We start from the raw sequence: 21715 nt of genomic DNA, 5'->3' as shown, positions 1-21715 counted from the left end.
CAGAGAATTCCAGATTCACCACTCTCAAGTTTTTGCTCAGGTAATTGCTCAGGTTTTAATTGCCTCATTAATGCAGGTATAAGAGAGCTCTCAGCACCTAGTTTTTCCATGACCTTTGCAAACTTGTATTGCTGTTTATCAACACGAGGACCAAAGTTTGTGCCAATGACTGGCCCCCGAAACAAGCATAAGCTAAAGATGGCTGCAATACAGGCCTGGCAGAGTATCACCAGAGAAGACACCCAGCAACTGCGGTTATGGCCCCGACCACGAGTGAACAATGGAGGACTGACTGTACTTGGTGCCTTCCACCACAGTGAAGAACGCTGTGGTGGTTGTTTGTGTTAAATTATATAGTGTATTGTGTGTTCTTTTTTGATTGTACTGCTGCTGGCAAATTCATTTCACTGCACTTATGTGTATGTGATGAATAAAACTGATTGATTTATTGATTGATTGAACTGATGATGTCCATGAATCGCAGACTTCAAGCAGTCATTGCATGCAAAGGATATGCAAACAAAATACTAAATATGACTACTTTCATTTACATTACATTGCTGTGTCCCAAACATTATGGTGCCCTGAAATGGGGGAACTACGTATAAACACTGCTGTAATTTCTACATGGTGAAACCAAAATGTATAAAAACGGCCTTTATTAAAATCTGACAATGTGCACTTTAACCCAATTTTCTATTATAAATCTCAAAGTGTGGAGTACAGAAGCAAATAAATAAATTATGGGTCTCCTACATTATGGAGGGTACTGTATAACCTAACCACACCTTAGATACAGAATTTAATTTAATATTCAACGGGATCACCAAACTAGCATTTCCATAGGTTTATCGTGTAAGATAAATTTATCTCGCTGAGTTACTCCAGCTTTCTGCGTCTACCCATAGATTTATCACTGGACTTGAGGGCATAATAAACCAGCTCTTCAGGTTTGAAAGAACCCCCCACCCCCCCCAAAAAAAACCTCCCAAAAGCCATGGCATCCAGGCCTGAATGAAGAAAACATTCGGCATTAAATCTTGTGGATGAGGACACGTTTCGCGATCTATGCCTGACGAGAAGCTCTCGCTGTGTTACGTTCCGGCGGAGTTGGTTCCTCCCCTTCTTCGAGGCAGTTTCTCGGCGTGCTGCTCGGGTCCCTCCCTTTCAGTGAAGCGATTCGCCGCAATCAGCTCCGGCTCATGTCAAAAACAAACTCGCCGGAGTGGGGCAGCTCTTCAATCCGAGGTAAGTCAACAACTAAAATAATATGTTTAAGAAGGAACTGCAGATGCTGGAGAATCGAAGGCACACAAAAATGCTGGAGAAACTCAGCGGGTGCAGCAGCATCTATGGAGCGAACTAAAATAATATGTCCCGTGTTTAATGCCAGAGAGTGAACTCTGGTTCATCCCCATTTAATCAAATATTATTATTAATGTCACGGGTCCTGCATTCATGTGATTTTAAACAGAAACACAGATTTACGTACTATTTTGACGGCTTAAATGTGTCTACATAAAAAGTTTCCGACTTCACAGATGGAGTGTCAAAGTGATAGCGCAGAAACAGGCCGACGGTCGGGTCGGCATCTGATCAGCTTGGAGGATCTGGATTCGATGACCGATAATATGGACACGGAGTTGGTTCACAACGACAACGGGGAAGGGGAAGAGGAAAACGAGCAAGATGAGAGCGAACTCTTTACGTACTGGCGAGACGTCGGCCGTCGTCACCTGGTGGATGTGCCAAGAGGTGAGTATATTATTATGTTTTCAAGAAGGAACTGCAGATGCTGGAAGATCGAAGGTACACACAAATGCTGGAGAAACTCAGCGGGTGCAGCAGCATCTATGGAGCGAAGGAAATAGGCGACGTTTCGGGCCGAAACCCTTCTTCAGACTGATGGAACATATAGGAAGTATATTATTATGCTTAAGACAACAGCTGTTGGTCTCGATCGCAATGAAGTGGTTATTACAAAAAATGTCCCTCTCCTTTCTCTCGCCTGTTAATCACACGAAACATTTCCGTATTGGTTCGTACAATCAACATTAAATTGGTCGCCTGTATCCAAAACAACGGTGTAGTAAATAGCTACTTTGTCCCCCCCAGCGTAACATTCTCATTAAAGGTAATAGTTCTTTTAATCACCTTTCCCCAAACGTTGAGTGTTTACTGAGATTGGAAAACATTTTGAAATAAAATGTGCTTTCATTTCAATTAAACCTTATTCCAAATTAAGAAAATTACAAATTTACAATCCCTTCTATGACAATGAACCCACGTTAGTAAATGAATGCTGTGCAAAACAAAAGCAACTTTACATTTCTATTTCCTCCCCCTCCCCCCTCGTTTTCCCCATGATGTTGCGGATCTTATACCAGCAATCCCAATTTTTCCACCTTAATGTTTGATGGGGATGAACCCAAGTCAAGTCAAGTTTATTTGTCACATACACATACGAGATGTGCAGTGAAATGAAAGTGGCAATGCTCGCGGACTTTTGTGCAAAAGACAAACAACCAAACAACTATAAACACAATCATAACACACATATTCTTTTACATAATAAATAATGGAATGAAAAACGTTCAGTAGAGTTAGTCCCTGGTGAGATAGGCGTTTACAGTCCGAATGGCCTCTGGGAAGAAACTCCTTCTCAACCTCTCCGTTCTCACCGCATGGCAACGGAGGCGTTTGCCTGAGCTGCAACAGTCCGTTGCAGGGGTGGAAGGGGTCTCTCATGATATTGTTGGCTCTGGAGATGCACCTCCTGATGTATAGTTCCTGCAGGGGGGCAAGTGAAGTTCCCATAGTGCGTTCGGCCGAACGCACTACTCTCTGCAGAGCCTTTTTGTCCTTGGCAGAGCAATTCCCAAACCAGATGGTAATGTTCCCGGACAAAATGCTTTCCACCGCCGCTGCGTAGAAGCACTGGAGGATCCTCAGAGACACTCTGAATTTCCTCCTTGCCTTACTCACGAGTGCTGAGGCGTGTGATGCCCATGTCATATCCTTGGAGATGTGGACTCCCAGATATTTAAAACAGTTCACCCTATCCACAGGATCCCCATTTATCCTCAATGGAGTGTACGTCCTCGGGTGATGTGCCCTCCTAAAGTCCATGATCAGCTCCTTTGTTTTTTTGATGTTCAAGAGGAGGCTATTATCCTGGCACCAGAGTGCTAGACCAGCCATCTCCTCCCGGTAGGCCTTCTCATCGTTGTCTGAGATCAGGCCCACCACCACAGTGTCATCAGCAAACTTAATTATTGAGTTGGAGCTGAACCTAGCCACACAGTCATGTGTGTACAGGGAGTACAATAGGGGGCTGAGGACGTAACCCTGGGGCGATCCTGTGCTCAGGGTGAGGGACTTCGATTAACGTTTTGGTGAACTGCATTTGTTTGTTGCTCTTAGTATTGTTACTGGGTAGGTCCCTCAAATTGTCAACCGAGACATCAAAGGACCGCCTTGAAGGGTGCAATGGGGGGGGGGGTGTGTGGCAGTGGTCAGAATGGGTTGGCGGCGCGCTTTAAATTGCGATCATTCCTCTCTGCCCTCTCTCTCTCTGCCCCTCTCTCCCTGCAGATGAATCTCATTTTAAAACGCTCCCCTCTCCTCTATCTCTCTCTGCCTGCTCTCTGTCCGTCTCTCTCTCTTTCTGCATCTCTTTCTCTGCCCCTCTCTCTCAGTCTCTGCCCTCTCTGCCTGCCCTATCTCTGCCCCTCTCTCTCTCATTAAATTTATAAAACTGACACTTCTTTATTTTTTCCTATGGCCCGCAAAAATGTGCCAAATATATAATGTGGCCTTCAAGGTGAAAAGTTTGGAGGCCCCTGTTCTAGTGCATGAATCACAAAAAGCTAAGACTGAGATACGTAGGAAATGTATTCACGCAAAGATCGGTGAATCTCTAGAATTCACTACCCCAGTAGGTTGGGCAATCTGGATCATTAGAAGTATTTGAAGTGCAGGTGGATATTTAATAGAGCGAAAACCGTTGGGTATGCAGAAATTGGCATGTAAAACGAGCCGAGTCAGCATAGAGCAGGTGAAGCAGGCATGTCCCATTCCCAGTAAAAAAGACACAAAATGCTGCAAATATATTAGTGGTCAAACGGGATTTCTGGCAAATATGGATAGGTGATATTTCAGGTCAGCACCCTTCTTCAGACGGTACTATCCTGACCCGAAATTCACCTAGCAGTGCTCCTTTTCTCCAGAGATGCTGCCTGACCCGCAGTTACTCCAGCACTTTGTCTTTTATTGTAAACCAGCTTCTGCAGTTCCTTGTTTCTTCCCATTTTTGTGTTGTACAAAAATGCAGTGTGAAATATTGCTTTTTATTTTCAAAATAGGTCAAATGTGAAGATTGTGGATAAGCTAATTAAACTAATGTTATATTATTGTTATCAGGGAAATTAAAATGATTGATCATGACTGGATGACAAAACCTGTATTTATTTGCTTCTTTCTTGGATTGATGAAAGGACACATACACTGTAAATTACTGGCTCACTAATTAGAACAGATTTGGAAATCATTCTGCAATGGATCCAGGTATTCAAAAAATGGATCCAGACAATCACAAATGTTATACACACCGGGCGAGATTGAAATATCAAACAGAATTAGACATTTTTTGTACAACTTTACAGGGAAAGCCATCATAAAATAAATCACTCCCTTTTCAATCGAGCACACTACAGTGGATGATTCAAAACTAAGAACATGTGCTGCATAAACAAGTATAATTACATTTTATAAATAATATATTCTCCAAAACCTTAAGTGTTAGCATATGGAGATACTTAGCAGCCCAGTTTCAAAGTTGCCAAACATATAAGATTGTTAAGGGTTTGGACACGCTAGAGGCAGAAAACATGTACCCGATGTTGGCGGAGTCCAGAACCAGGCGCCACAGTTTAAGAATAAGGAGTAAGCCATTTAGAACGGAGACAAGGAAACACTTTTTCTCACAGAGAGTGGCGAGTCTGTGGAATTCTCTGCCTCAGAGGGCGGTGGAGGCGGGTTCTCGGGATGCTTTCAAGAGAGAGCTAGATAGGGCTCTTTAAAATAGTGAAGTCAGGGGATATGGGGAGAAGGCAGGAATGGGGTACTGATTGGGGATGATCAGCCATGATCACATTGAATGGCGGTGCTGGCTCGAAGGGCCGAATGGCCTACTTCCTGCACCTATTGTCTATTGCCTTATAGTTAATTGATTCAAAACAATAGTTCCCATCTAAAAACAGTAACCATGACTTTTGTTAGAAAATTTAAATTAAACTAAATATCAGGAATAAATATTATGTACAAGAATAAGATTTTTAAAATAATCAATTGGAATATGCCAATTTGAGAAGCTATGTTCTGCTTAGATAGAGAAAATGAGATTCAAATCATGAGGGGTTTTGATAAAAGTACTGTGTTCTCTCGTCATATTGTAATATTTGTTATCCAATTCCAACTACCACCCTCAACTCTTGTTTTTCTCCTACTGGACTGGTTTTAATCCAATTTTCCCGTTTATTTCATTCTCCAATAACACATTTTTCTAAAATCCTGTTGTATGTACAGCTGCTTTCAATTCTGCTTTACGTTTTTCCTACTTCACCTGTGAAAAATTTCCTTAGCACAAGATAACGTAGTCAGCCTTCAAGTAGCTAGACCAAATTCATCTTTTGATTAAAATCTGTTACACTAGCATAGAATTCTAATTACTTACTTAGATGCAAAAAGCATCATTATACAAATTTTTGCTGATTGCTGGATGTCTTTAAAATTATGAAGGTGTTTAACAGGATAAACAAAGAAAATGTTTCTAATAAGGAGACCACAAACCTAAAATCAAATATAAAAATAGTTGCTAAATTGAGAAACATCTTTGCCCAAGAATGAGTGATTATAAGATAGTTGGGCAATTACCAGTGATGCACTGAAAATAAATCAATTGTACGGCTCAGAAAGCAGAAAATCTTGTTTCTCTGTGTAACGTAATCAAGGTAGGCATCCTCTTTGTCATCTGTAATCATTCTCTCAGAATGGCACACCGTGCATTAACTAATAATAATAGTAACTCCTCTGAATAAATCAATTTAATTTAGTTTGTAAGATTCTTAGAGGTCACGGTGGCATAGCGGTAGAGTTGCTGTCTTACAGCGAATGCAGCGCCGAAGACCCGGGTTTGATCCCGACTACATATTGGGGGTTCATTATTAATGTGGATAGAGAACTGGCTAGCAAACAGGAAGCAAAGAGTAGGAGTAAACGGGTCCTTTTCAGAATGGCAGGGAGTGACTAGTGGGGTACCGCAAGGCTCAGTGCTGGGACCCCAGCTATTTACAATATATATTAATGATTTGGACGAGGGAATTGAATGCAACATCTCCAAGTTTGCGGATGACACAAAGCTGGGGGGCTGTGTTAGCTGTGAGGAGGCTGCAAGGTGACTTGGATAGGCTGGGAGAGTGGGCAAATGCATGGCAGATGCAGTATAATGTGGATAAATGTGAGGTTATCCACTTTGGTGGCAAAAACAGGAAAGTAGACTATTATCTAAATGGTGGACGATTAGGAAAAGGGGAGATGCAACGAGACCTGGGTGTCATGGTACACCAGTCATTGAAAGTAGGCATGCAGGTGCAGCAGGCAGTGAAAAAAGCAAATGGTATGTTATCATTCATAGCAAAAGGATTTGAGTATAGGAGCAGGGAGGTTCTACTGCAGTTGTACAGGGTATTGGTGAGACCACACCTGGCGTATTGTGTACAGTTTTGGTCTCCAAATCTGAGGAAAGACATTCTTGCCATAGAGGGAGTACAGAGAAGGTTCACCAGACTGATTCCTGGGATGTCAGGACTTTCATATGAAGAAACACTGGATAGACTTGGCTTGTACTCACTAGAATTTAGAAGATTGAGGGGGGATCTTATAGAAACTTACAAAATTCTTAAGGGGTTGGACAGGCTAGATTGTTCCCGATGTTGGGAAAGTCCAGGACAAGGGGTCACAGTTTAAGGATAAAGGGGAAATCCTTTTGGACCGAGTTGAGAAAAACATTTTTCACACAGAGAGTGGTGAGTCTCTGGAACTCTCTGCCACAGAAGGTAGTTGAGGCCAGTTCATTGGCTATATTTAAGAGGGAGTTAGATGTGACTAAAGGGATCAGAGGGTATGGAGCGAAGGCAGGTACGGGATACTGAGTTGGATGATCAGCCATGATCATATTGAATGGCGGTGCAGGCTTGAAGGGTCGAATGGCCTGCTCCTGCACCCATTGTTTATGTTTCTATGTTTACAGGTGCTCTCTGTACGGAGTTTGTACGTTCTCCCCGTGATCTGCGTGGGTTTTCTCCGAGATCTTCGGTTTCCTCCCACACTCCAAAGATGTAGGTTAATTGGCTTGGTATAAATGTAAATTGTCCCTAGTGTGTGTAGGATAATGTTAATGTGTGGGGATCACTGGTCGGCAGGGACCCGGTGGGCCGAAGGGCCTGTTTTTGCGCTGTATCTCTAAAACTAAAAACAAATCTAATAAGAGTGATTAAAAACACCGGCCCTTGGGAAGCTGAAACAAAGTACAGAAGCTACTTAAGACAGTGAAAACAACTTAATGTTTTATCTTATCACCAATTCATTTTGTGTCACAAGTTCCTCCAGTGCTTTTATCTTGACCTCTATAAAATTGTGAGATTACAAATTGTTGAATTTAAAATTTCCTTTTATATTTTAGACATGGAAGAACCAATCCAACAGATGGCAAGAAACAATCAATCTCAAGATCGGCAGCCAGTCCCATTTACACCACTGGGCCATAAAACAAGGCAACAAGTAACAATGAAGGCCCATTAAATGGGACTAGATTAGAATAAATAATTCTGCAAAAATGAGAAGGTGCAAGTGGTGCTATTAATAGGGGAGAAGCACAGTACGAGAAATATTCTTGGCTTGGCAGTTCATTATGTAGAATTAGGATCAGCTCGGGTGAAGTTGAGAAACAGCAAATGGCAGAAAACACCAATGGAAGTTATAGGCCACCAAATCATATTTTATTTTGGCACAGCATAAATTAGTAGATTGGAGCTGCATATAACATGGGGATATAGATTTCAACCTACATATGTGTATTTTTACAATACTGGCACAGAATACTGTGACAAAGAGGGTCAAATTTCAAATTCCTTCAAAAAAGTTGACAAGCACTTTATTGGGTTCATGACCAACATAGTATCAACAAAAAATAAGAAAAGATAGCATATTGATGGCGTTTCCAAAAATGGCATCAGAATACACAAATTCATTTTGTGTAACAGTTGTCGCGTGGTGTCCACCAATGACCTGGTTGGCACAGTAAGTGCACGCATTTCTTATTCCTTTCTATGTTTATGAATACCAAATGGAACAATAAAATTGCAAACACCGTTTCCACTTCATTCACCTGACCATGTACTCGAATAATGCATCCATCTGAGTTGACACTGCAACGTGCGTTACACAATCATACACACAAACGGTGGACCCGCAAAGGTTTGGTGTCCCAGAAAACGAACGTTACATTATTAGAGAAAACCAAATTATATGCATAGATAGAAAAAACGGTACATCACCTTATGGATTTGAGCTATATCAAGGGCCGATGATTCGGCGGAAGGATTGATTTGGGATGAGTTTTTAGTAGATTAAATGTCTCCGTAACGGTCGTTGTGGAGCTTCCGGAAGTTGACACGAAGGAATGAACTTAGCAACTTGGTCCGTACGAAAGGTAAACAAGAGACAGTGTGTTGCCAAATTGAAGACTGGCTCAGCTTCATTTTTTTGATGACCAATTTATACCCACATTTTTTTTTTAATTGACTTTAAACGGTCTGAATATATCATAATATGTGTTTTTGATGTCACAATATTGTTGGTATATTAAATGTGAATAGAAGAAAAATAATTAACTCGTCCAAAAATCACTACTACCATAGGATGCATCGTTGAGGTTGGTGAAAAGCAGTAGAGGTTTGGAGCCTCCATGGTTTAATTTATGGAGGTACCGACTGCGATAACGGTCGTTGTGACAATGGACACCAAGCACAACGGCCGTTACGGGATCTTTGCCAGGCGGAATACCAGACATGTTACTCTATTTTTTTTCCTGGTATTGATGAAGATATTTCCCTAGATCATTATCAAAACGTATATGTATGAGGGGCCATATGAAGTTTATTTATGAATTAAATATTCATGACTAAATATGGCACAGTTTTTATGTCACATATTGGTGTTAATTTTATATCACCAAAATGGTGTTAAAACGATGAAAATGTGTCTGTATGAAAAAAGCTTTTGACTTTCAGTCTTGAAGTTATCTAATTTATATCTGTTATTTGTAAGGGTTCACATGATGGGTAGATTTTTGTTAAGAACAGTGAATTGGTGTAAAAACCTGAATAATAATCTTGTTCCTCAAAATCTCTCCAGTATTGTAAAAAATACACATATTGATTTAATAAGACAAATTAGCAGTAGTACGGTTCAGAAGGAATTTATGGAATGTACAAGAGATGTTTCCTAGAATTTTAAATGTTGAGCAACCAATTGGTAAACGGTCATTCAAAATATAGCATTATGACATTTTTTAAATGGTTAATTAATGGGGCCTGTTCGGGAACAGTTGCCATTATATTATAGAAATGAAAACAGTTTAAAATTAGGTCTTGAACTACAAAGGTATGGAATGGGTTGGGGGGGGGGAGAAACAAGGGATGCTGGCTGTGATTGAAGGAGAAACTACGGAATTGGCATTTACGAAAATGCACAATTTGCAATGAAATATGTACAGGGAGTCCTCAGGTTACGGAAGATCAGATTTATGGGTTTGCAGAAATTATAGAAAGTATTAACATAGAGGCTGGGAGAGACCAACCATAAACTGGAACTCCTGGTCTCTGTCCACAATGGGCATCTAAAATTTCTGGTTAGATTCTGTTTTCCCACTCCCACACTAACCTGCCCTCAAGCTGCTACGACAAGGCCAAACACAAAATAGAAGACCAACCTCATATTCTGCTTGGGTAGATTACAAGCCGAATAGTATGAACACTGGTTTTTGTAATTTCAGGTGATCCACACCCCTGATCTTCTTTCTCCTCCCATGCACAGTCATCTACCCACCTTGGTTTATTCTCCTTTTGTTCATCTTTCTAATCCCTTTCTCCTCTCCACCCGATTCTTGCTGCCCATAATTTGAATCTACCCATCACCAACTCACCCACATCTCCCTCTTACTGCCGTGTGCTGGCAATCTTGCCTCTTCTTTCTTTCCTGATATAAGGTCTCAATCTGAAACAGAAACATACACCTTCAAGTTCTTCAAATGTTCTATTTCTTGTTGGTGTATATAGTTGCTAAGAATAACAGTCGTCCTGAGATTTGAGAGCATTTTACGACCAAAGGAACATAAAAATGACAAGGTTAAGGTTGAGTGCTGGAATAAACTGACAAGAAACATAAATGGACTTGATACATGCATTTAAAAAAGGAAAAGATCCCTTTTAGACAGAAACAAAAGGATTTAGATATGGAAAAATGGCTGAGGTTAAATATTTTTTACCATCTTTAGAGGAATAAACAGGAACTAGTGAGAATGAAATACAGTTTTAGTATTTGGTCTACATCACCAGACTCCTAGCACAAATTCCCTTCTTGAGTGATTCTATCACAAAAGATTTTACATCATAGAAATTGAATAAAACAACAATGCAACCTCAATTGGCACCATGACACAATGTTAAATTCCAGGTGTTGTTAAAACAGCTATTAAACATTCCTGTAAGAATAGTGCGCCGAGCTTCTAAGATCATCGGTTGCAGCAGACTTCCCTCAGTGACATCAATTTACTCAACAAGACTCACCAGAAAGGCCAAAAAAATCATAGCAGATCACTTTCACTCGGCACATTACCTCTTTAATCTCCTCCCATCAGGAAGGAGATATAGAAGCATTAAAAGTAAAACATCTCGCTTCAGAGACAGCACCTACCTCCAAGCCATCAGATATTTGAATTTGCACTAATCACTTTGCACTTTCTTTTGCACTTGCACTTACGCTTAATATGACGCTGCTGGGTACTGTCCTTCCTGTATATATTGTCCTTCGTACGGTATTGTCTGTATTATTTATTGTGGTGTATGTGGTGGTTGTATTGTACTGTATTGTATCTGTCTGAGAGCGAACCAAGACACATTCCTATCAACTTGTTGACATGGCAATAAATTTCTTGAATCTTGAATCTTGAAGACACAATATTTAAAAAAAAAAAATCAGGATGGCACCACAAGCGATCCCACAATACTACAGCAAGGGTCAACCCAGACAATGCCCTCAAATACTGAAGGATTTAATCCATTATTTTTTTTATAAATGCAACAATAATGCATCCATTGACATGTCAGTCAGATAGTGTCAAAACACCCAGCTGATAGTGAAGCAAAGCAACATGAAAAAGACACCTCTCAAAAAAACATATGCTTTTTCAATGGTATTTCTGACGTGCCTCTAAAAGCAGTAAAGAAAATTAACCAAGCATAAAGTATTAAACACTTCATTTGATAGTGTGAAGTGATTGATGGCATTACCCAAAAGATCAAGTGTTTAGTTAATCATAGTCCTCTACTTACAGTCCATTTAAATAGACTAGAAAATTAATTTACACCAACTTTGCTAATTATGAAAATAATTAGTTGAAACTGCATAACATATCCATTTACCATCCAAATGCTAAATGGAATTTCCAATTTATCTGGAATGATCTATACGTGCCACACAATTTTTCAATAATTCGAAACCATTTCAAATACAAATTAATAAAATGTATCCATGACTACAATCTTCAATAAAAGGTGTGGCATTTTTATGTTTGCTGATGGTACAATAATTGTAAAATGCCTGTAAATGGTTAAAATTAATAAGAACCCAGGAACTATATGCTCAGGAGGATGAGAAAGGAACAAACTTCAGCATAATTTCTTTTTTTGGTGGGGTGGGGTCGGTGGGGGAAGGTTGGTGTTATGAATCACAGCTCCTAAAACATAAAATGTCAATCATTTCTCAATATTTGGTCACTCAAATATTATTTAGGATGACAGAAAAATAAATTTGCATTCCATTTTTTCCGACAGGCTGATGAACCATTGTATGAAAAACGTCAATATGAGAAAGCCAATTGGGCTTGTGTAACTCAGAATGAACCTGGCTATGAGCAGAGCATATGCAAGGGATTCATGAAATTGATGAAATACATTTGTCAACAAAACTCAACAGGTGATTCTCATAAATGATAATTTACACCCAGCTAATGATGTTCTATAGCAATTAGAAAAGCAAGATAAGTAATTAAATTTTCAACAATAATATCTTTGCTTGTTGGTATTTAGAAGGAATAATATTTGACTAATCTGCACCAGCTATAATCGCAACCTTATACAACAAGATAACATTGCCAAAGTTAGTAAATGTTAACAATGAAAATGTAAACTATATTTAGGGCATTTGGTGAAGTTGAAATATTGCACATATAGAACATCTATGGTATTCTGTATCCTTAATTTGAAATACCGATATAGAGAAGAATAATTTGGAAGGTAATTTGAAGAACTTGTTTATTGTTAACTGTATCCTTCTTCCGTCCTTTCAAGTGTGTCATATTTTCTAAAAAAAAAGGAAATCTACAATATTTTATTGCTTTTCACAGATAGAAAAAAGCATAACTGGTATTCCTTTGCCAAAAAATATCTATTGTAAAATGTCCAGTAAACCACAGGTCTGCCTTGTTTTTGCAGGACTTTTCCTGGGAATGACAATACCTATTCTCACCATTGTGCACACCAACCAGAACAGATCAGAACTCCTGCCTGGAGTAACCATTGCTTACTACATCCCCACTCACTTCCAACATCAGGTTCCGCAGCCCTTTGATGCTGACATTGTCATAGATGAATCGCCTGCTCGCATCATTTACACAAGGCAAGTTTTTTGTTGCATTTTACAATCTAAAGTCTACATGACAAGCATACAGTTGAGCATTTAAAAGATGTGCCAGTTCTGAAAAGTTGTAATAATGCAGTTCAGAGTTACATAAACATGAATGATTTCCAGCAATATTACTATTTTGGAAGTGCTTCAAGAAGCCAAGTCATTTAAACATAATCTAAACAGGAATCTATGCCTGGGGACAAATGTTCCCAAATAGCGGAATGAGTAGCATATCACAGAAAACGGATTAATACTTAGTTAGCCGCCTTATTATTTTCTTCAAAGAAAATTCTCTTTAGATCAGACTTAAAAATGATCATAAGTTTCATCCAAATGAACTCTAATGAGTTTAGCTGATAGGCAAAGGGCCTATTCACGTAAATAGGCGTTGTAAACATACATCTAAACAGATACATTAACAATTTCGAGAAAAGAGAGTGATACGGGAAGATCTGCAAACAAATGTAAAAAAGCGAAAATATAAATGAAATGCAAAGGCAAGTGCAAAAAAAATTAATTTCAGCAGGAACATAAATGGGTGGAAAAACCAGGTATGTGAAAAGGTGGTTAAAAATGAAGTGACATTAAGTTAAATTATAACTGAAATATAATCAAGGAATCAAAAGCAATGTATTGTGGAGCGGTGTAAGAAAAAGCAGGAATAGCAATGAGAAAGTTTACTCAGAAAATAAAGCAAAATGAGCTATACCAGAGAGAAAAGGAGTGTTATAACAAATAAATTATATTCCACAAAAACAACACAAGGAGAAAAATCCTCACCATTGGAAGCAAAAACACCACTAATAGCAGGAATAAGCGCTTCCGCAACAAAAGTCCACGAGCATTGCCACTTTCATTTCACTGCACATCTCGTATGTGTATGTGACAAATAAACTTGACTTGACTTCATTTGCCCTTTCTACCAACTCTGCTATTCAGTATGATGAATGCTGATCTTTTGCCACTATCCCCAGTTAACAACACATCCCTGCTTATCCAAAAATGTATACAGATCTCTTGCATTTATTTTGCAGTGACTGAGAGTTCATCGTCCTCCATGCTAGAAAATTCATTGTCTTCTGGATGGAGAAATACTTTCATCTGTCCTGAATGGCCAACCCCTTATTTTGATACTGACCGGTGTCCCTACGTTTGCTCCACAAAACCCCATGAGGATATTATTTGTTTCAATTAGATAATTGCTCATTCTTCTAAAATACAGGAAAGGCCCTGCTTAATCTCTCCTTGTATGACATCTCTCTCTCTCTCTCTCCCCATCTACTTACCCTCCCCACCACAACCTCAAATCCTAGCCCAGAAGACAATCCAGTATAGATATTCATGTCCCTCTGTTTCAAATACAACTGCTGCATAGGGAAGATAGACACAAAAAGCTGGAGTAATTCAGTGGGACTGGCAGTATGGAGAGAAGTAATGGGTGACGTTTCGGGTCGAGACCCTTTATCAGACTGGTTAGGGATAAGGGAATTATAATGCGATATGGACAGGTATGTGAAGTGATAAAGAACAATGAATGAAAGATATGCAAAAAAGTAACGATGATGAAGGAAACAAGCCATTGTAAGCCGTTTGTAGGGTGAAAATGAGAAGCTGGTGCGAATTGGGTAGGGGAGGGATAGAGAGAAAAGCAATGCCGGGGCTACCTGGAGTGAGAGAAATCAATATTTATACCACTGGGCTGGAAACTGCCCAAGCAAAATACGAGATGCTGTTCCTCCAATTTGCTTTTGGCCTCACTCTGACAATGGAGGAGACAGTGGACAGAAAGGTCTGTGTAGGAATGGGAAGGAGAATTAAAGTGTCCAGCAACTAGACATGCGCACGATATTTCAGGTACGGCTTCACCAGTGGTTTATATTACTGCACTAAAACATATTTATTCTTGCACTCCAGCCCAATGGCAATAAAAGGTCACATGCCATGTCAATTCAATTCAATTCAATTCAAAGCACTTTATTCGTCCCCGAGGGGCAATTTAAAAGGGCGCATTACAGTAGCTTTTTAAAAAGGGACACAATCAACAAACATAAGCAGCACGCATACTGCACAGTAAGCTGGCTGGCCAGGGGTGGGGGTGTGGGAGACGAGACTATAGCGTTCGAGGCAGTGGGTGACGAGGGTGACCTCTGGCCCTGGGACACCAACTGGAACGGAGAATATCTGGGGGTAGCGGGGAGCATTGTGGACACTCCCATCACCCCTGCATCCCAAATCCCTGCCCAGTGACTATCTCCATGGCCATTGCTCCTCCTCTGTCTCGGTAACCCTCTCCGGCCACTACAACATTCCCCATCTCTGCAACCTTCTCTGGAGTTTCTTCTCAGAGGCCATTCGGACTGTAAACTCCTATCTCTCCAGGGACTAAGTTTACTGGGACCATTCTACTGTAGCGTGGAGTGTTTTTTAAATTGCTGGGTTTTTTCCTTTTTCTTCCCACCCTCCCACAAATATGTAATATGTGAAAATGTGATTCTGTTCCATTCTGTTTGTAGTTTGTTTGTTTTTTGCACAATTCGCGAGCATTGCCATTTTTCATTTCACTGCACACCTCATATGTGTATGTGACAAATAAACTTGACTTGACTTGGCCCCTACACACCTCCCTATGGCCCAACTAGAGACAATTTACAGAAGCCAATTAATCTACAAACCCCTCACATCTTTGGGACGTGGAAAGAAAATGAGGCAGTACATCGTAGGTTCACGAGATTGATCTCTGGGATGGCGGGACTGTCATACGAGGAAAGACTTGTATTCACTGGAGTTTAGAAGGATGAGGGGGTTTCTTATAGAAACATATAAAATTATAAAAGGACTGGACAAGCTAGATGCAGGAAAAATGGTCCCAATGTTGGGCGAGTCCAGAACCAGGGGCCACACAGTCTTAGAATAAAGGGGAGGTCATTTAAGACTGAGGTGAGAAAACATTTTTTCACCCAGAGAGTTGTGAATTTGTGGAATTCCCTGCCACAGAGGGCAGTGGAGGCCAAGTCACTGGATGGATTTAAGAGGGAGTTAGATAGAGCTCTAGGGGCTAGTGGAATCAAGAGATATGGGGAGAAGCGTTATTGATAGGGGACGATCAGCCATGATCGCAATGAATGGCGGTGCTGGCTCGAAGGGCCGAATGGCCTCCTCCTGCACCTATTTTATATATACAATCAACCAGCACACGCATTTCACAGACACACTGCACAATCACACAACACACACCGCACATCAACATTCAACACATAGTAATAGTTTTTAAAGTGCTTCCTAAGTGCTTCAATTAAAAAGTGCATATAGAAGGTTAATTGATTTCATATGTTCATGAGTCAGTGATCAGCATTAAAAAGCTGAACAGCCCTGGGGATGAAGTTTGCCTTCCTCCTCTGTGTCCGGCAACCCGGACAGCGGAGTCTGCGTCCTGAGGGGAGCCACTCAAACTCAGGAAACAGGATGTGAGAGGGGTCCTGAAGAATCCTGCGTGTTAACTTTACAGACTGTTGGTCGCATAGGGCAGTGAGAGTTCGGACGGGCTGCTCAATGATTTTTGAGCAGACCTTGACCACATTCAACAGGCGGTTTCTGTTTTGCAGGGTGATGGAGTGGAACCAGCTAGTGAAAGAGAAGGTTATTACATTTTCAATGAATGCGTAGTAGAATGTGGTGAGAATGTCTTTGTTAATCCCAAATGACTTCAGCTTCCTGAGTAGGTACTGTCTCTGATGGCACTTTTTAACAAAGATCCTATAGCAGAGCAAGATGGGTTACTCTCACGCAAACGTGTAGTACGCTCATGGGCGGATTCATGGGTGATTTTATGACTAATTTTAGCAACCAGCCCCCGCCATCTTGTTCCGCCATGTTGCTCAGCCATCTCGCTTCCGGCCAAAGATTGGATCCGCAGCGGGAGAGGGAGTGTGGGGTCCGGGGCAGCAGGAGAGGGAGTGTGGGGTCCGGGGCAGCGGGAGAGGGAGTGTGGGGTCCGGGGCAGCGGGAGAGGGAGTGCGGGGCAGTGGGGAGAGGGAGTGTGGGGCAGCGGGGAGGAGGGGAGACATTGTAGTGAGGGGGGAGGGGGGGGGGGGGAGGGGGGGGGTGGGGGGGGGGGGAAAGAAGGCCTAGTGTGTGTGAAGTTGCGGGGGAGGTTTACAATGTTTCTTATTTACAATGTTTCTTATTTAATGTCCCTTGTCTAGTCTGAAATAAAGTTCATTATTGGATCAGAAGAAATATAATTGTGTGTGTTATATGATTATATACATTTATATCACATTCATGTATGTGTGTTTATAAACATATTATTCTTTAACAAGAATTAACAGAATTATGAACTAACAGAATTATGAATCTAACCCTATATCACACACAAAAAGTTCCCCCGCAATGTCAATTACCCTGCGAGTCGGGTCGGTTCCGGTTACTACAAAATCAACTCAAACACTGCTTGTGAGCCATTTAAAAAGAAATGATTTAAAAAACATTAAAAAAGACAATTACCAGAGTCAAATTTTATTCTTGACAAGAAGTTTGAACTGACAGATTTATGAATCTAACCCACACAAACTGTTGCCCCGCAACATTGATTACACTGCGAGTCGGGTCGGGTCAGGTAGGCTCAGGTTACTAAAATGGGCGGGGAAAAATGCCCAGGATCCCCTCCATAGCGTACTACACGTCAGCCCATTGCATTTAGCAGGAGTAGCCTATCTCGCTCTGCTATAGGATCTTTGCTTTTTAAGGATTTCCTCTATGTTAGAGGAAAACTTTAGCAGGTTGTCGAAGGCTGTTCCCAGGTATTTATATACCTCCACTATCTCCACTGGCTCCTGCTGGATGATAGTGGTGGCTGCCTCAGCCATCTGTCTCTGTTGGGGGGAAAAAGTCACAATCATGTCCTTGGTTTTGCTTATATTTAGCTCAAGACAAGACTTTTCACACCATACTATAAAGTCCTGCAGGGCTGAGCTGTGATGTTGTGTGTGGCTGGGAAGAAGAGACAGGAGAACTGTGTCATCAGCAAATTTTACAAAGTGGCAGTTTGGCTGGGTGGATCTGCAGTTATCAGTGTAGAGAATGAAGAGAAGTGGGGAAAGGACACAGCCTTGTGGAGAGCCAGTGAAGGTGAAGAGGGTGCCGGACAAGGTGTGGTTCACCAACACCCTCTGTGATCTGTTGGTGAGGAAGTCTATAATCCACAGAGTGAGTTGGTGGTTGAGGTGGAAGCGGGTGATGAGCTTCTCAGCCAAAATATGTGGCTGTATGGTGTTAAATGCTGATGAGAAGTCTGCAAACAGAAGTCTGGCTGTGGCCTTGGGGATTTCCAGATGCTTATGGATGGTGTTTATGATTAATATTTTTGCGTCATCGACACCCCTGCCAGCCTGGTAAGCAAACTGCAATGGATCCATCATCGAGCCAGTTGCCTTGGTGATGTGCTCCTTGATGATCCTCTCCATGGCCTTCATGATCAGGGAGGTGAGAGCCACCGGTCTAAGGTCATTCAGGACCTTGGTGGTGCCCTTCTTTGGGATGGGAATCACTGTTGAGTTTTTCCACATCGCGGGGACTGTCCTGCTGTCAAGAGTGTTTTATTGTCATGTGTCCCAGACAGAACAATGACATTCTTACTTACTGCAATAAAAGGTCATATGCTATGTGTCATGTTGATTGCTTACACACTAGAATGTTTATTTTCACAATTCATCTATAAGGACACCCAGGTCCAATAACTCCAAGACTTTTCAACTCTCAACATTTCAAAAAATTATTTTTCTGTTTTTACTACCAAAGTAGATGTCATATTTTTCCACGGTAGACACAAAATGCTGGAGTAGCTCAGCGGGTGAGGCAGCATCTCTGGAGGGAAGGAATTGCCGATGTTTCGGGTCAAGACGCTTCTTCAGACTGTGTTGGGTCTCGACCCGAAACGTCACCCATTCCTTCTCTCCAAAGATGCTGCCTCACCCGCTGAGTTACTCCAGCATTTTGTGTCTACCTTCGATTTTACCAGCATCTGGCATTCTTTCTTACTCATATTTTTCCACATTATATTCCATCTTACATGTCCTCAGTCAACTCTGTCCATATGCCCTTGAAGCCTTTATGCATCCTCTTCACAAGTGCCCATGCTGCTACCCATCTTATTTTCAGGAAAACTGAATATTTCATACTTGATCCCTCATCCAAATATTGAGAAAGGTTGTGAACAGGTGGGATTCCCTGCATAGATCCATGTGAAACTCCTCAAGTGCCATAAATATGCAGCACTTGCACTTAAAGTAAATGTGTATATACGCATGCCTTAGCCTTCAGAATTCATTGTTAGAAAGATTAATCCTGCAAATATACAGACAAAGGTGAATAAGACTAAATGCTCATAATTTTCTGCTTGTGTAGATCTTTTAATGGCATCACTAATGAAGATTCCATTTTACAAGAGATAAATCGTCTAGCAGAGGATCTCGACTCTCCTGAGCTGTTCCTGCAGGATACCTTTATTGTTGCTGGTTACAACAATCCTGCTGATCCAAACCGTCGAAATGAGATCTGGTTTATTCAGCGGCCTTGAGCAAATAGTTCATATCTGGCACAGACCTTGTATAATGCTTATTTTGTGAAAATGTGTGTGTAACATGTGATGGTACAAGCTAATGCAAAAACATGCATCAATTGAAATCTGTCACATGAATATAACAAGATGATGACGGTTGACAATTAAAAATACAGATTAATGTAGTATGAATTTGCCATGAATAGTTAATCATCGCACCATCCATCCACATTGTCTATAACATGTCTGCAGTTCCCACCTTGGCCTTAATCATTTTATAACTCTTAGAACACAAATTAATATCATTTTTGATCTTGAGGTACTATTCAAGAAAAAGATGACAGTGATCATTCACCTCAACAATAGCAATTTCAGTTTCAGTTTATTGTCACGTGTACAGAGGTACCATGAAAAGCTTATCTTGCGTGCTTTAATGTTATTATGAAGCAATTGTTGTTACACATGCACAGGGCAGGGTCACTCAATTCAAAATTCCCCCAAAATAATGAGATACTGATTTATTTCAGCTAGCTCATTTAATTTGAGTGGATATGATCATAATCGGAACCTTATTGTTGGTCCAATGCTTATCTTAACACTTTACATCACAGCAGCCAACTTATTGAGGTGCAATGCCCAAAATGATTTCCAAGACTGCAAAGTATGTACATAATTTGCCTTCACTATTAAAAAAAAATCTGATTTTTAAACAATATAAAATAATGAATAAAAGAAGTATCAATTATATTTAAAATGCAGCTATAGGATAAGGGAAATGCATAAGGAAAAATGCAGGTGGAGCATAGGAGCAGCCATGTGGCCCAGAGCCTAGGCCAAGACTCAGAGGAGGAGGAAACGAGCATTGGAGGTCACTGAAAGAAATTGCAAACAGAACACTGACAGCTCAGATCAGAACAGCTTCAAATCAGTGGAGCTATGGGAGAGTTGCACTACCCACAGTCGACGTTGTTTAAAGCAAAATATTTTTGAGAGATGGTAAAGCGAGTCATAAGAAAAATAATTCTCAATTAAAAACTTGGTGTTATATGAATTCCCTCTCCTGGGATGGCACAATAGTTATGTAAGCACTGCAACTGCCCTTACAGCTCAAGCAACCTAGGTTTGCTTCTGAACTCCAATGTTGTCAGTATAGAGTTTGCAAGTTCTGCCTGTATCCTAATAGATTTCCATGGGTGATCTAGTTTGCTCGCCCATTCGGGAAATGTGCTGCCAGAGCGGGTGGATGCTAATGGGCATGTATGAGAGAATAGATTGCATAGAAGCAATTTGAAGAACGGATCAACCCTGGATCAATGGATCAACCCTGCCCACGCCCCAAATCCTTTCAAGTCAGAAGATAAAACATCAATAACACTTTTCACTATAGCTGGAAAATAACAGATTGCACCTATTTACCTATAATTAACCTCATGTTGGTGGATGGTAAATTATAGAAACATTTAAAGGAGTACAATGTGGTAGTAACATTTACTTGTCAACCTACATCTCCTGCACTACAATTGAGCTTTTTTTTAAAAAATCATCTTTCATATTGGATAGACCAAACAGCATTAAGTATCAAATGAGAAACTGCGAAATCAGCATTTGCCTCAGAGCCAGAACAGATTCTCCTCATTCTGGATGCTTTGCCTATCTTATCCTATTTAAACCATATTATGCAGAATTTGTATGGAGATTAATGTTTAGTTGTTTACTAAAGTTTCCAAACCAAACAATAGATAGTGGTAAATTGGCCAAACCTTAGTTCATATTTATGAATTAAATATAGCTAATGAGAAAGCATTCACTTTGGTGGAACAGATGCAAAAACAAAAAACAACTTATTCTTTCACTCTGAACCTCACTCTCATGCGCAATGCTGATGAAAACAAAATAGTTCCTCAAATGTTAACATTGATGAATTACATTTTTGTAAAGATAAAACAAACTGTCTAAATAAAAATATCTTTTGAAATTCTTTCATCTATAATTTGCATTTTCTGAAAGATCCTCAGGCACTTAATAAACTACCATCAACCAAAAAAGCATGGTCAAAGGCTTTAAGATCCATCCTCAAGGAGAGACATGCAGAGGTTTTTGAAAGCGTGGGGGCAGGGAAGAAAAAGAAATTAG

General features: G+C 40.5%; 2 protein-coding genes across 2 annotated transcripts in view; one reads left to right on the top strand and one right to left on the bottom strand.

Moving 5' to 3' along the window:
* The window catches only part of fancm (FA complementation group M), a 125536-nt gene that overhangs the window by 89043 nt on the left and 14778 nt on the right, over positions 1-21715 (bottom strand). The window lies entirely within an intron of this gene.
* On the top strand, positions 1046-21559 carry soul3 (heme-binding protein soul3). The gene is made up of 6 exons (XM_055640386.1): positions 1046-1248; positions 1542-1755; positions 7742-7839; positions 12174-12315; positions 12834-13017; positions 19429-21559. The coding sequence occupies exons 1-6, from the start codon at positions 1069-1071 to the stop codon at positions 19598-19600; spliced, it is 990 nt and encodes a 329-aa protein (XP_055496361.1). The 5' UTR covers positions 1046-1068; the 3' UTR covers positions 19601-21559.

The sequence above is a fragment of the Leucoraja erinacea genome, chromosome 9 (genome assembly GCF_028641065.1).
Source record: "Leucoraja erinacea ecotype New England chromosome 9, Leri_hhj_1, whole genome shotgun sequence".
Classification (NCBI taxonomy): Eukaryota; Metazoa; Chordata; class Chondrichthyes; order Rajiformes; family Rajidae; genus Leucoraja; species Leucoraja erinaceus.
The sequence above is the reverse complement of the archived record's forward strand: the minus strand, read 5'-3'. Positions and strand labels throughout refer to the sequence as shown.

Excerpts from the sequence above, each read along its gene's own strand:
- soul3 (XM_055640386.1), top strand. The coding sequence starts at position 1,069 with ATGCCTGACGAGAAGCTCTCGCTGTGTTACGTTCCGGCGGAGTTGGTT. Across the intron at positions 7,840-12,173 it reads GCCATAAAACAAGGCAACAA|GCTGATGAACCATTGTATGA; the intron begins GTAACAATGAAG and ends TTTTTCCGACAG. Across the intron at positions 12,316-12,833 it reads TTGTCAACAAAACTCAACAG|GACTTTTCCTGGGAATGACA; the intron begins GTGATTCTCATA and ends TTGTTTTTGCAG.